The sequence below is a fragment of the Barbatula barbatula genome (assembly GCF_947034865.1).
Source record: "Barbatula barbatula genome assembly, chromosome: 2".
In the NCBI taxonomy this organism is placed as follows: Eukaryota; Metazoa; Chordata; class Actinopteri; order Cypriniformes; family Nemacheilidae; genus Barbatula; species Barbatula barbatula.
Genome location: NC_136767.1, coordinates 21,616,994 through 21,630,180, shown reverse-complemented (window position 1 = coordinate 21,630,180; position 13,187 = coordinate 21,616,994). Strand labels below are relative to the sequence as shown.

General features: G+C 38.3%; 3 protein-coding genes across 8 annotated transcripts; 2 read left to right on the top strand and 1 right to left on the bottom strand.

Moving 5' to 3' along the window:
- Positions 1–229: 229 nt before the first annotated feature.
- Positions 230–2,466, bottom strand: ela3l (elastase 3 like). The gene is made up of 8 exons (XM_079450976.1): positions 2,396–2,466; positions 2,008–2,096; positions 1,645–1,742; positions 1,268–1,396; positions 1,033–1,169; positions 753–898; positions 494–646; positions 230–333 (listed from the first exon to the last, which is right to left on the bottom strand). Exons 1-8 carry the CDS (start codon positions 2,448–2,450, stop codon positions 316–318), a joined length of 825 nt encoding a protein of 274 aa, XP_079307102.1. The 5' UTR covers positions 2,451–2,466; the 3' UTR covers positions 230–315.
- A 1,067-nt stretch (positions 2,467–3,533) lies between these two features.
- bco2l (beta-carotene 15, 15-dioxygenase 2, like) lies at positions 3,534–8,221 on the top strand. Of its 3 annotated transcripts, none has more exons than XM_079450974.1 (12): positions 3,709–3,860; positions 4,634–4,805; positions 4,901–5,112; positions 5,281–5,396; positions 5,486–5,588; positions 5,711–5,842; positions 5,915–6,075; positions 6,175–6,345; positions 6,458–6,592; positions 6,684–6,866; positions 6,989–7,099; positions 7,291–8,221. In XM_079450974.1, exons 1-12 carry the CDS (start codon positions 3,830–3,832, stop codon positions 7,405–7,407), a joined length of 1,644 nt encoding a protein of 547 aa, XP_079307100.1. In that variant the 5' UTR covers positions 3,709–3,829; the 3' UTR covers positions 7,408–8,221. The 3 variants fall into 3 exon arrangements, with proteins under 3 accessions (XP_079307098.1, XP_079307100.1, XP_079307099.1); XM_079450973.1 differs by lacking the exon at positions 3,709–3,860 and adding an exon at positions 3,888–4,303 and having other exon boundaries at positions 7,291–8,215; XM_079450972.1 differs by having other exon boundaries at positions 3,534–3,860; positions 5,711–6,075.
- A 1,202-nt stretch (positions 8,222–9,423) lies between these two features.
- LOC306891110 (uncharacterized protein) lies at positions 9,424–13,105 on the top strand. 4 transcript variants are annotated; one of them, XM_079451132.1, is made up of 5 exons: positions 9,424–9,621; positions 9,927–10,177; positions 10,269–10,435; positions 10,815–11,968; positions 12,063–13,105. In XM_079451132.1, exons 2-5 carry the CDS (start codon positions 10,111–10,113, stop codon positions 12,451–12,453), a joined length of 1,779 nt encoding a protein of 592 aa, XP_079307258.1. In that variant the 5' UTR covers positions 9,424–9,621; positions 9,927–10,110; the 3' UTR covers positions 12,454–13,105. The 4 variants fall into 4 exon arrangements, with proteins under 4 accessions (XP_079307258.1, XP_079307257.1, XP_079307256.1 ...); XM_079451131.1 differs by having other exon boundaries at positions 9,838–10,173; XM_079451130.1 differs by having other exon boundaries at positions 9,441–9,621; positions 9,927–10,173.
- Positions 13,106–13,187: the final 82 nt, after the last annotated feature.

Here is a 13,187-nt window from a genome sequence, read left to right as displayed (position 1 = left end):
TAGAAAGCTTCACCTCCTTCAGCCAAATGCTCATGACTAGACACTTTAAGATAAAATACTGTTTTTGATTTATGGTTTAATCCAAGTAAAATGTAGAAGACATTTCTAAGGTACATATTCGCCAATCACAAACTGTTTCCACTAGGGTAACTGGAGTTTGAATTGATGTTATGTCAATCATCAGTGGTTTGTGGTCAATGAATGTGCGTAAAAAGGAAAGAAAACAGGGTCCATGCTGTTCTTTTATTGTTTAGTTGATGATTTGGTGGATTTGTTTTTCGTCCTTAACAATGAGGCCAGCACCTTTGGTCCATCTTAGTTGTTCACCATGGTCTTTAGTAAACAAAGAAAAAACAGGAAAAACATTTCAATATAGTTAATCACATTGGAAATGTCCTTTTTAAAGTCTAGTTTTTTTTTGTTTAACTAATTTAAGGCAGAACATAGAGAACTATTGTGAGCTTCAGGCTAATTTTAAACCAGCATAGCCTACCTGATCGATCCAGTCATTGAAAGCAGACACACGGGTGAACACTGTAGGTTTCTTAACATAGTTGCATCCCAGACCGGACACAAAGCTGGCAATACCGTGCACCTCCCATATGCCGCTAGAGTTCTTGCAGTTCAGAGGGCCACCAGAGTCTCCCTGTAGAATGTTAACAAAATGCAATTTACTCTTATATAAGTTACATATGACCTCACACACGAGTTGAAAAATCTATATATAGGAAAACAGACAGAATATTGCTCACATTGCAGGCACCAACAACACCGTCTCCACCAGAGCAGACCATGCTTTCCTTGATGGATGGACCCCACCAGTCACGCTGGGTGCAGGTTTTATGGTCAACAATGGGCATCAGAGCCTGTTGCAGCGTATCAGGCAGAGGGCCACCAGCTGTGACACAACCAAAGGCTCAATGTTCTGTATACAGATTACTACTGTATATACCGCACTCGTAAAAAGAGAGTTAACTATGCATAGTAAGAGTATACACACTATGATCACATCACATGCACACAATAACTTACTGGACAATCTTCCCCAGCCTGAAACATAGCAGGGGTAGTTGTTTGGAAGGACGCTGCCAGCAGGAGGGATGCAGCCCAACTGAACACTATCACTTAGTGTCACAGGCTCGGACAGCTTAATGAGGGCAATGTCATTTCTGAATTCATACAATCACAAGTTTTGAAGTTTATTTATGTATTAAATATAAAGTTTAGTTTGAAAGAGTAAATAAGTTACATCCGAAGCAGTGCTTACCCAAGGGCCACAAATATGGGGTTCCATTTCTCATGCACAATGATCTTCTCTGGGCTGATGGCCAATGAGCCAGGCTCGTTTTCTGCCAGGTTATGCTTACCAACAAAAACCCTGTAGGTCCTTGAAGAACTAAAGGACACACAATGCATGATGGTAAAATCCAGCTGAAAACTACTTAATCCCTCATGCATGTTCGCAACCTGTGAAATTCACATGAATAATGGCCATAGCAATTCTGGGGCCTCCTGTTGCTTGGGTCAATATCAACAATATTATTGTAGGCCCATCTACCTGGTCAACATAATTTTCACCTATATCTACTAACGCTATGGCCCTACTCTCAATACGTGGATAAACACTGGATCAAACTCTCATACCTGATACAGTGAGCAGCGGTCATCACCCAGTTGGTGTCAATGATAGATCCTCCACATGTGTGATACCAGGAACCAGCATTCAGATACTGCAGAGAGATCTATTCACAAGAGAGATGGGGAGAGCGTGATGAATGCATAAAATGTATTAACGCCTTTATAGTTTTTAGGAACGTTATAAAATCAGCATGTGATGGAATTACAGGGAGTGAAAGTGCCAGTCAAGTTGAAATGAGTCAAAAATAAGAAAGGGCACAGATGCAATAGAAAAGTGTGGCAAATAAAAGTAGGCAAATAGGACTTATTTTTTAAAGGATGTGGCAAGAGAAGAAGAAACGCAATGAGAAGAAAAACTGATAAACCCACCTGCCAGGGCCAGCTGTGGGGTCTGGCTTCCTCTCCGTTGACCACACGGGAGCTGATAGGCTGAATGGGTGGTTGGCCACACCCAAAGGCTTCAATAGAAATGTAGAATTAGACTATTTGTAATATTTTGTACACACACTTAAAATAGTAATAATGTCACGATACCTTATGGTATAGCTTATTGTACCTGATCTTAAACCTTAACATTACATTTGTAGTTTCTTTTGGTTGATTCAGTAATCTATATAATATTTCTGACTAGAATTAATTAATTTCCATGTTACTACATGGAAAGTTTACCCGTCAAGAAACTTTTTACAGTTTATAATGAAATAATACCAATAAGTCTTCTAAATGAGCACTTTGGTCAGACTCGCAGGTTTCTTACCACTAGCGATGAGCACTGATGCTAGGATTAAGGTGAACATGTTGACTCCGGTCATCAGCTGCTGAAGTTGGCATTGCCCACATTTAAACCCTCTATATTTGTGATGTCACATTGGTCACACAAAATGTAGCCACTGAGAAGTGTTACATGAACAACCTGTCCTATTCTGCCTTAAAAAATATCAGCTCCTAAACAGATGCTTTCCTTGAATATGTTCACATGGCCTTCACACACAAGCTTTTTTAATACACAGTAGTAGTAGAAGTACATAAAAAGTACATTGAACACAGTACATTTTTTTAAGATATTACATACAAATGTAACATTTCTTCACTTAATGTGTGTAATTGTTTGTAATTAAATATTAAATATTTAATTGTTTTTTAAAGTTATTTGTAGTGCTACAAGGAGCACAGGCACAGTGTTTGCTATAAATAAAATGTCTTAAATCTTTGTTACATGTTTTCTATAGCTTCAGTGTTGTAATTTGGTCACTCTGCACAAGAAGTTGCATTTTGGGTTACAAGTTGCTGATTCATTTGGAAATAATGTAGGTATTACTGTTTTTAAATTGGGTTAGCAGATGGCAAGTTCTCAGAGAACTGATGCTGAAGCAGAATTGACCGATAACCTTATTACTTATAACCATATAACATTAAAACTCCTAAACAAAATTCAGACTTATATGCTGTGTATAATTCATGCGACGTAAAAGTGAGGAATTATATTTATCCATTGTATTATTTACATCTGAAACACACATCACAAAACAGCTGGTGTATTCAAAGGATCAAATCAAATGTTTATTTTGCTTTGCTTTTGAGATCACAAAGCAAACATTAATTGTTATCAACTAATGTGTTCTAATTTAATTAAAAAGACTGTAATATTTAAAAAAAACATCGTAGCCTGAACGATGACAAAAAGACAAAACAATTGAAAAAAATATACTGATTTTTAAAATGTGCTTAACATTTACAATGTCCAGATATTTCACACACTGATGTCATCAAGTTTAAGATTCTGCCTCATACAAACTGTTGGTTAAAAAGCATAGTGCTTTACAACTATTCACCCTAAATGACCTTCTGGAACTTTTGATTCTATCTGGAGAGGCTTAAATCTTAGATAATGGGATATAGTGAAGTCAGTCAACGAGAAGATACTTCTTTCTGATTCTCGTGTTGTTGCATACCCCACAGCATCACGTTTGCAAACTCAAGATTCAATATTTTCAAAATAAAAAAGTTTGATTTAACTCGGTGTTGACATTGTATGTCTAAGGTCAAGGTTCAGTTTGCTATTGTTAGCCCATCCCACCACGTCATGTGTTTATGCGAATGTCTTTCCAACAGTAGTCTACCCGTCACACATGATAAAGATTAAAATATCAAGAATTAAATTATAAATCTGAATTTCTGGGACACTACAGTCATGCCTAAACCGTTACAGCATCCAGTGTCAGGTAAGACGTTCTGTGCTCAATTGATATGGTCTCAATCGATTTGTCACCCCTTTGTCCCGTTTTGTACTGTTTTGCTAGGAAAAGTGTAATACTTAAAACCGCATAGTTCCGTTTTCCAAGATCACGTCTAACTAACTTACATACGAAAGATTAGTTAATTTATCCTAATATACACACAGCGTCGTCAAGAACTTGTTTGGGCTCTTTTTATATACCCGCTTTAATCTGAGCAACAGACGTGCTTGATACTACGTTACGTGGCAATTCTGTGCATTTTGCTTTCGTAAAACAAAACGTTAAATCTTTCGTGGGAAACTTTGCAAATGAACTATTTCAACGTGTCAAAAGTTATAATTGAAAGTTCGAGATGCAGACTCGCCTACATACGAGATGTTGCTACGCAAAATGGATTTCACGCGTCGCTGCGTTCAATGCATTTTATTGTGGGTTGCCCACTTGCAATGATTCTCTGCATAGCCTATATGATAAGAGGGTTGATCGTTTGCATACAGATATGTTCTAAATTAAGAACATTCTAATAGTGACAACTACAAACGTGTTCTTTAAGGTGCTTGCATCTGGGCCCATACATGTATTATCATTATCTGTTTATATTATATATTCAAGAATCTCTATTCACATAATATATGGATTAAGTTTACGGATTGTTGTAAAATATTGTTTTAAGTGCTCCTCTGATGTTATAATGTGTCATGTTGTTTGTTCAGTTGGCCGTTTTACTTTGAACTAACAAAGGTTTGTTTTCCTCTCAGCTAACAAAAAACGGCCATCAGCCAGTGGGCTGGAGTCTATTGGCCCTATTGTGAGCTCTGTGGAGGAGACCCCAGACCCCATCAATACAGTCATCAAAGGAGAAATTCCACTCTGGATCAATGGCAGCTTCCTCAGAAATGGGCCTGGAAAATTCGAGTTTGGTGAAAGCAAGTATGAAGATAAAATAACTATTCACAGACAGCCTCAACAATGAAAGTCCTCTGTACTTTACTTGGTTTTCTTTTTGTTTATTCTTTTTCCTTTAGATTCAACCATTGGTTTGACGGCATGGCCTTGATGCATCGTTTTCACATCAAAGATGGTCAGGTGACCTACAGCAGTCAATTCTTGCACAGTGACTCTTACGTACAGAACTTGGAGAAGAATCGAATTGTGGTGTCTGAGTTTGGCACTGTGGCGACGCCTGACCCATGCAAGAACGTCCTTGCTCGGTTTTTCTCACGTTTTCAGATTCCAAGTAAGAATCAAAGAGAGGTGATATTTGAATGTGTGTCAAATTTGGTTTTCGACCAGAATGTTCTGACCACATCAGACATATCTGTGATGATTAGATCAGCATACTTCCCTGTCAAAACCACAATTATTTAAAACCTGCGGTAAGTTAATTTTAATCTTTGGTCAACAGAGGCAACTGATAATGCAGGAGTGAACTTTGTAAAGTACAAAGGGGATTTTTATGTAAGCACAGAGACCAGCTTCATGCGCAGAATTGACCCTGCAACCTTGGAAACCAAAGAAAAGGTACATAGAATGTTTTATAGAAATATAAATATAACAAAATAATACTGACTGTCCTATAATTGATCCTAATGTGATTTGTGGTTTGATAGGTTGATTGGTCAAAATTCATTGCAATTAATGCAGCGACAGCTCATCCACACTATGACCGTGAAGGAGCAACTTATAACATAGGAAACTCATATGGTCGAAGAGGTGGGATGTCTCGCTAATAACTCACTTTTAATATTGAACTGCTTTTTCTAATTGACATTTTCCACTGTTATTTGTCTTGAATGTTTGACCTCTGATCTAAGATATCTCTTTGTTTCTCAAAGGCTGTTACTACCATATCATCAGAGTTCCCCCAGGTGAGGAACGGAATGATGAAGCTGATCTGTCTGGTTCTGAAATCCTCTGCTCTATTCCTGCATCTGACCCCAGGAAACCATCTTACTACCACAGTTTTGGTAGGTTTATTAAAATATGTATTTTTTCTTTGTGTTTGCTCATTTTGTCGCTTGTTCTCCTTTTTCTTGCAGCCATGTCTGAAAATTATATAGTCTTCATTGAACAGCCAATCAAACTGGAACTGCTCAAATTCATGCTGTATAGAGTTGCTGGAAAGAGTTTTCATAAAATCATGTCCTGGAACCCAGAACTAGAGACCATCTTCCATGTGGCAAACAGACACACCGGCCAGGCACGTGAGATTCACAGCAGCACAAAGATCCTTATTTTAATTGTGAGATCTTCTTGCATCTAGCATATTTTTGCTTCAACCCATGCTTTATCTCTGCAGCTCCTCAAGACAAAATACTACACCAGCGCCATGTTCACAATGCACCAGATTAATGCATATGAAGATAATGGCTTCTTGATTTTGGACATGTGCTGTGGAGATGATGGCAGCGTGATTGGTGACTTCACAATGGAGAACATTAGTCAAGCATCTGGGGAGAAACTTGATAAGGTAATTTGGTAAAAATATTGATCAGATGCTACACTTCTAATATAGTGTCAGTATCACCATTACATCACCACCTTCATTAAGAGTATGTATCTACATCTTCTGGCTTCTCCAGTTTTTCAATTCTATGTGTACCAACTTACCACGCCGCTACGTGCTGCCTCTGGAAGTAAAGGAAAATGACCCTAATGACCAGAACCTCATCAATTTACAGAACACTACTGCAACTGCTGTTAAGACTGAAACTGGGGTATGCACGATAGAGAGAAATAGAATGGAATATAATAAAACATATTATTCATGATTAAGCAGTTAACATTCTCTCTCTTTTATAACAACAGGTGTTCCTCACTCATGAGGACCTCTACAATGATGACCTGTTGGAGTATGGCGGTCTCGAATTCCCACAGATAAACTACAGCCAATACAACGCTCGTCCGTATCGGTACTTCTACGCCTGTGGCTTTGGACATGTTTTTGGAGACTCTCTACTTAAAATGGATCTAGAAGGAAAGAAGCTAAAGGTGTGTACGATTATAGCAATAAACTATTATATACATTCCACTTCGCAGCTTCCCCATTTATTTAACATATTTTCATAGTTTTGTTCAATAGTACCTCATTAGATCTGTTTTGTTGTTTGCAGGCGTGGCGCCATCCTGGCTTTTTCCCATCAGAACCAGTGTTTGTTCCAGCACCTGATGCTAAGGATGAGGATGATGGTGTGGTTATGTCTGTGATCATTACACCAAGAGAGGTGAGTTTCAACATGTTGAAATTCAGGCTTTGTATTTGGTTGCATTTTGACAACTGCTCAGGAAAGAAAAAGGGAAACGAGGGATGAAAGAGAGATGCAGTCTTGTTCAAAGTTATAATACATATGATTTCTATACTGCTTTACCATGTCATCATAATTCAGTTATTTTTGTGTTTTTTAACTTTGCCTAGAAAAATAGCAGTTTCCTCCTTGTCCTTGATGCTAAGACCTTCACAGAGCTCGGACGAGCAGAAGTTCCAGTGGACATTCCATATGGCACACATGGAGTCTACAATGAGATGCGTTAAACTAAGAATTTATCAACACGTGGGAGAAAATGCAACATCATATAACAGTATAAAATATTTAGATGTACTCCTGCTGTTTTCATCTAGACACCTATGCAGAGTAAACATTTCAAAAACTAAAATCTTTCCTCTTTTACAGACCAAAAGTAAAAAATTCAAATTATTATGAGGGCTTTTATTGGGGCTACATGACACTGTGATTGCTAAATGATGGTGGTCTTGGAAAGGAAAGGAAGCAGACAGGCTTTAATTCTCCACCAGTGAACACAGCAGACTGGACACAGTTAATATCTGACAGCCTTCATAAATGGCAGCAATATGTTGACTGAACTGAGGTGGACAGCTGTATTGGCCCTGTAGAGGGTTGCCAGAGCAGCAGCTAAAGTGGGTAGGGTTGGTCAGGGTTCCAAAAGTCGATAAAAACATCGCATACTGAGATGGTACGTACTGAATTTTAATAAGTACCTACCTATCGGCCGTTAAAACAGAACATTCTATATTGTATGAATGGGAGTGGTATGAATACATTTCGGACATACTGTATCTTCCATGTTGTATGGTCATATGACCCGTATGCTGTTTTTAAACTATCACATATTAACAACAACCTGTACATAGAGGCAGATAAAACATCATTTAGTCACGAGAAATGTATTTATTGGCACTTACAATAAAAATGGATGTCCACCTTTAAATTTTCCGCTATATTTATTTTATTTACTTTTGAAATTTGACTGCATAAATTATGTTGCTGAATAATTAATAGTGTAAAACAAATCCTTTGCATTAAATGTCAACTTTTCAGCCTAAACGCAATACTGCGCCTACATGATTTTATCTAAACCATCAGAAACTATAACTTGTAGCCTACTATCAAATAACTTGATCGACTGCTTACTGCCATACACTGGGTTCACACTGCGCGTTTTTAGATGCGAATTGTGAATCGCCCCTTACTCATACTGCTAAATGCGCCATGCGTGTTGTGTATCTACCAATTGGAGAAAGAAACGCCCTGTTTTGAAGCATCCACCTCATTTTGGAGCTCCTGCCTCTATTTGGAGCTCTCCGGGATGCAGACATACGCCTGATTCAGACATACTCCGTGTGCGGTGCGTAGAGCAAAATGTATGCAGTACAGATCCGTCATGTGCCATTTTGCTTCCACACGTACTATATTCGTAGTGCGCTAGTGGTCCGCGCATTCTGTGTGATTCAGCCAACAATGAGTAACAATGGGTATTTCTGACATTATAATCAAAACTTATTTTTTAAATTTCATCATTGTGATTCTCTGTTTTATGATTAGTGCGAATATATATATATATATATATAACAGCATCCACCATAAACTTCCATGGTGCATCCAGATTAAAAAACATGACTTTGAGTGTAGGCCAACACAGAAATACAATTATAACCTTTTCAGGACTTAACATGTTAGCTGAAAAGAACGTAATATTTAAATAATATTTTATATGTAGTTTTCATGTTAGGATGGAACTTTAAAACACCAAATGCTTATGTGAAGTAACATTAGCCTAGCATATTAAAAGAGTTTAAAAATAACTTCCCATCCATTCCAGTGGCTGATGAAACTGCCTCCCATGCCTTTTCTTAAGCATTCGTTTCCTGGGGGTCATAAATCACTTTGCGTTTCTCTACCTCAATAATTAGCCGTGTGTCATCCATCGCGCTGCCGTCTGGTACTTTTCTGTGTACTTTATACACCGGCTTGTCACTACCTTCCTCATGCAAAATAAACACGGTAGAATATTTTACATATTACTTATTATATACATTTTTATCGGCTTTTATTGGTTTTTCAAATAACATGAATATGGCATCATAATAGAATTATGCTTAGGGCACCAAAATGGCTAGCAGCGGTAATGATTGGCACGTACAAAACAAATACGCACCGCGTACGCATTGTGAACGGAGCAAGTGTGAATCGGCCGATACCCCTCAATCGAGATCTTGTCTCCATATCAGCGGGGGCGCTGCTAGTACGGCACGGAAAGTTTTAAACTTTTTCTAGAGGAAGAGAAAGAATCAGTTGACATCAAACATCACAGAAAGCTATTTTTTAATACAGAATTGGTTCAGCATACCGTGTTGGCACACCGTAGTTTACATGTTTATCGTAACAAGCAATAAGTAACGTTACGTTTTTAATATCTAAGAAAAGGACACTCCGGTCCATCAAACCTGGTAAGATTTATTTTTACAAAACGTTTTTAGAGTTGTGTTACTGTTTTTGTGATATAGCCTTTTTATCTTTTTAAAATATTACTGTACCACTGTAGGTTATAGTAAATCATTCACTGTATACTGTAACCAAATTTTTAGTTAACTGTTTTACTCTGTATTTTTAAACTGTGTATTTGCGAAATGTACTAATGTATAATATTGGTTTCTCATATGAAGGGAACTATACCTTGAACTTAGATCTTTACCACATTAAGGTGTGGCCTTTTGCTTCATACTACACTTAAGTGCATTGTCATCTATACTAGTAACATTGGGAGTAAGATATGCCCTTGTTCCGGCAACTCGAGGATACACTGGACAAAGAACATAAGAAGAAGAAGAAAAAGCACAAGAATAAATGGACCCAGGACGGGGACAGCCTTTCGACACTCGTTAGCCTTTGTCTCCAAAGTTTAGCTGACAACATGAAAGATATGTGGCTCAAAGATTATGCCCAGAAATACATGGACCAATATTTCTTCAGATACGTCATGGGTCCCTTTAGTTCACTACGTACGTAAGTTTTTGAGTATTCATCTTTAAAATAATTTATTCAGCAGATAATATTCTTGAAAATGGCATATCATGTGAAAAATGTTTTCTTTAAGCGGGTGAGCTGCTAGATAAGCTGTTGTGTATCCTGTCTTCCCGGAATCTCTTGACACGCGCAGCCCTGCATCTTCTCCTCCTCCCCCAGCTGACCTGTCTGTCTCTCAAATCCGCATGCAGCCTTGTGAATGGCAACCTTTGCTCTCTTATCCAGATACGATGCCAGGTTGAACACAGACATATTTTACAAGCCATTTGCACAAACATATTAATATGCTTGTTAGACTTGTAGATGCTACAACTGAGCTACAAATGGTTTTAAGCTACATAAATTGAGAAGTTAACTAAGATTTTATAGTTTATGAGACTACGTTTTTGAAAGAAACTGATGAATGAATCTGATCATTAATTATGTCAAAAAACTATTTTAAATTTTAGTGTTTGAATTATCAGTATCGTTGTATATTTATACAAATAAATATAAGCGGTATAAACATCCTTTATACAAATTAGTTTATGTATAATATTTTAACATTATTGTTCTCTGTGACACGTATGCAGCTCTTAATGACTAGTGTGCTTATTCATTTTTCGATCTTGCACAGAATCTTCAGTCTCTGGATCTCAGTGGTGCACAGAATGTGTCGTCCTCAGTGCTGTGTGAGATGCTAGGTGGCCTACACCTTCTCAGTTCCCTCTCCCTGGCTGGAACCCTCTGTGATCAGAGAGTAATATATGTGGTGAGCCGTCAATTCCCCAGGCTAAAACACTTGGATGTTTCCCGATGCCTGCACCTTACCCCTGCCGGCCTCCTTCCTTTGGGCTGCCAAGAAGAATCAAACAAGATGTTTACAAAGGCTTTAAGCAGTCTGCTTGCTTTGGATATCTGTTTGGCAGACAGTGAAGGTGATGCAGTGGCTGCTGTTGCATTCATCCTGCTTAGCTTACCCAAGCTTCAGAGGTTGGCAATAGAGGGGTTGGGACAGGCTTGTGTTCTCATACAGAACAGAGAATATGACGGGACTGAGGAGTTCACTAATCGAGAAGGGGTGCTGAGTCTAAAAGACTTATGGGCTAGGAGGATACAAGAAGACCAGTTGAAAGACAGCATTTTTCAGAGAACAGATGGAGAGGAGAGTTTAAATTTAGAAGAACAAATAGATGAATGGTTGTCATTAGATAGAGGTCAGACTGACGAGCTAAGACAGAAAGATACAGAGACAAATGGATGCATAGGGTTTACAGAAAAAGGTTATGTAAAGGATGGATGTCTGACAACATGTCTCAGGGATGTACAAGGATTGACTCTGGATACCTTGCAGACTGTAGGGAACGTCTGCCCTGACCTTTGCGTCCTGTCATTGGACTGTCTCCAGCGTAATACTGACAATGAAGATAGTGCTGCTGGCGGCTTCAAACAGGCAGACGTTTTAGCCAGAGGACTTGGTAGGTTTTCTGGCCAGCTACTTTCTCTTTCTCTTCAGTTTGCTGGTCCGATGTCTGATCTAGTGCCAGCACTTCAAGCTGTAGGCTCACACCTGCTCTTGCTCACTCTTGAAGGGATAAGAGCTGATGGACACACTCCTTTACTGGAGCTCATTCATGCCTGTCCAAGACTCACCTCTCTCACTATTCATTTAGACCTACCCAGCACTAACTGGGAGGGAAATGATGATGATAATGATGACGAAGAGGAGGGTGAAGATGAATTCCTTTCTAATATGCCATGTATTCCAAATCTCCGGTCTCTAACACTAAAGTAAGTTAAATCGCATGTTAATTATTTTTGTCTCTTACTAAACTTGATGCTTACATTTTTTGTTATAAAACGTGTTGACATTTCCCACCAACAGCTTTTTCATGGATGAACAACGCATGATACCTGCACTATGTTGGAGGTCCCTGAAAGGGGTGCTGTGGGCACTAATCAGGGGCGCTTCACTCCTTCAGAAGCTCTCACTAATTGCTGTTCCCTGTCGATTGGACCCTGTTTTCAAACTTGTCCTGAACCATCGGGCCAAACCCCTCGGTGCGTTAGACAGCGCCCCACTGCACTGCCTTAGATCTCTTGGCCTGAACCGGTCAGATATCACCATGGAGACAGTGGTTCGTATAGTAAATACTTGTACACGCTTGTCTAGTTTAGATGTGAGTGGCTGCTGGGCATTGACTTTGAGGAAAATCACGAAGTTACAAAGCAAATCCAAAAGGAGGCGCCATACGCTGCAAATAACATGGACTTGAGCTGGGACAGACAAGGCCTTGAATTTACATGGGAGAATGTTGAGTTATATGGTACTGTTAAGGATGACCAGTGATATCTTTTTACGGAACCATTTTGCAAGATGTAAACAGCAATGGTCCAGAAGTATTTTTTTAAATGAGACAAAAATAAGCGTTGAATTACATTTACAAAAATATATTTTTCTTAATATTTAATTATTGCAGGGCTAATTTTATATGAAAAATAAATTTAATTCAATTAAATGCATGTTACCATTTGTGAAAGATGCATTTTTACAATTTTGTGGCGCCATTTATTTATATATCACTTTTCAATACAGATGTCTGAAAACGGTTATATGATATTAATTGTCATACACTGTAAAAATCAAATCGTATCCAAATTTCTATATCCTAATAGTACTACTACTAACCCATTTGAAGCACATTCCTAGTCTGTGAATGATCTAAAATGTTTGGTAATTTACATAATCGATCACGAGACAATGTTTCTGTATGTTACAACTTTTCAGCCATACTTAGAAATGAAATAACTATTTACAATAAATAAGGGGTGTAAAACTTTTGTTATGGATTGATGTATTTAGTTATAGATTACTTCAGACGAGAAGAAAAATAAATACGCTTGGCAAACTATATGCTAAGTTTTCACAAATGTTTGGTTCATTCGGCAACTCGCGCCTTATTTTGTAGGCGTTCTCAATTCCACGTCTTCCTCATGAATATTCGCTACG

Coding starts and splice junctions, on each gene's coding strand:
- ela3l (XM_079450976.1), bottom strand. CDS start 2,450: ATGACCGGAGTCAACATGTTCACCTTAATCCTAGCATCAGTGCTCATC. Junction 1,397..1,644: donor ACCGCTGCTCACTGTATCAG/GTATGAGAGTTT, acceptor TGTGTCCTTTAG/TTCTTCAAGGACCTACAGGG. Junction 647..752: donor GTGTTGTTGGTGCCTGCAAT/GTGAGCAATATT, acceptor AACATTCTACAG/GGAGACTCTGGTGGCCCTCT.
- bco2l (XM_079450972.1), top strand. CDS start 3,830: ATGCCTAAACCGTTACAGCATCCAGTGTCAG. Junction 4,806..4,900: donor TTCGAGTTTGGTGAAAGCAA/GTATGAAGATAA, acceptor TTTTTCCTTTAG/ATTCAACCATTGGTTTGACG. Junction 6,593..6,683: donor CTGTTAAGACTGAAACTGGG/GTATGCACGATA, acceptor TTATAACAACAG/GTGTTCCTCACTCATGAGGA.
- LOC306891110 (XM_079451131.1), top strand. CDS start 9,945: ATGCCCTTGTTCCGGCAACTCGAGGATACACTGGACAAAGAACATAAG. Junction 10,174..10,268: donor GGGTCCCTTTAGTTCACTAC/GTACGTAAGTTT, acceptor GTTTTCTTTAAG/CGGGTGAGCTGCTAGATAAG. Junction 11,969..12,062: donor CTCCGGTCTCTAACACTAAA/GTAAGTTAAATC, acceptor TCCCACCAACAG/CTTTTTCATGGATGAACAAC.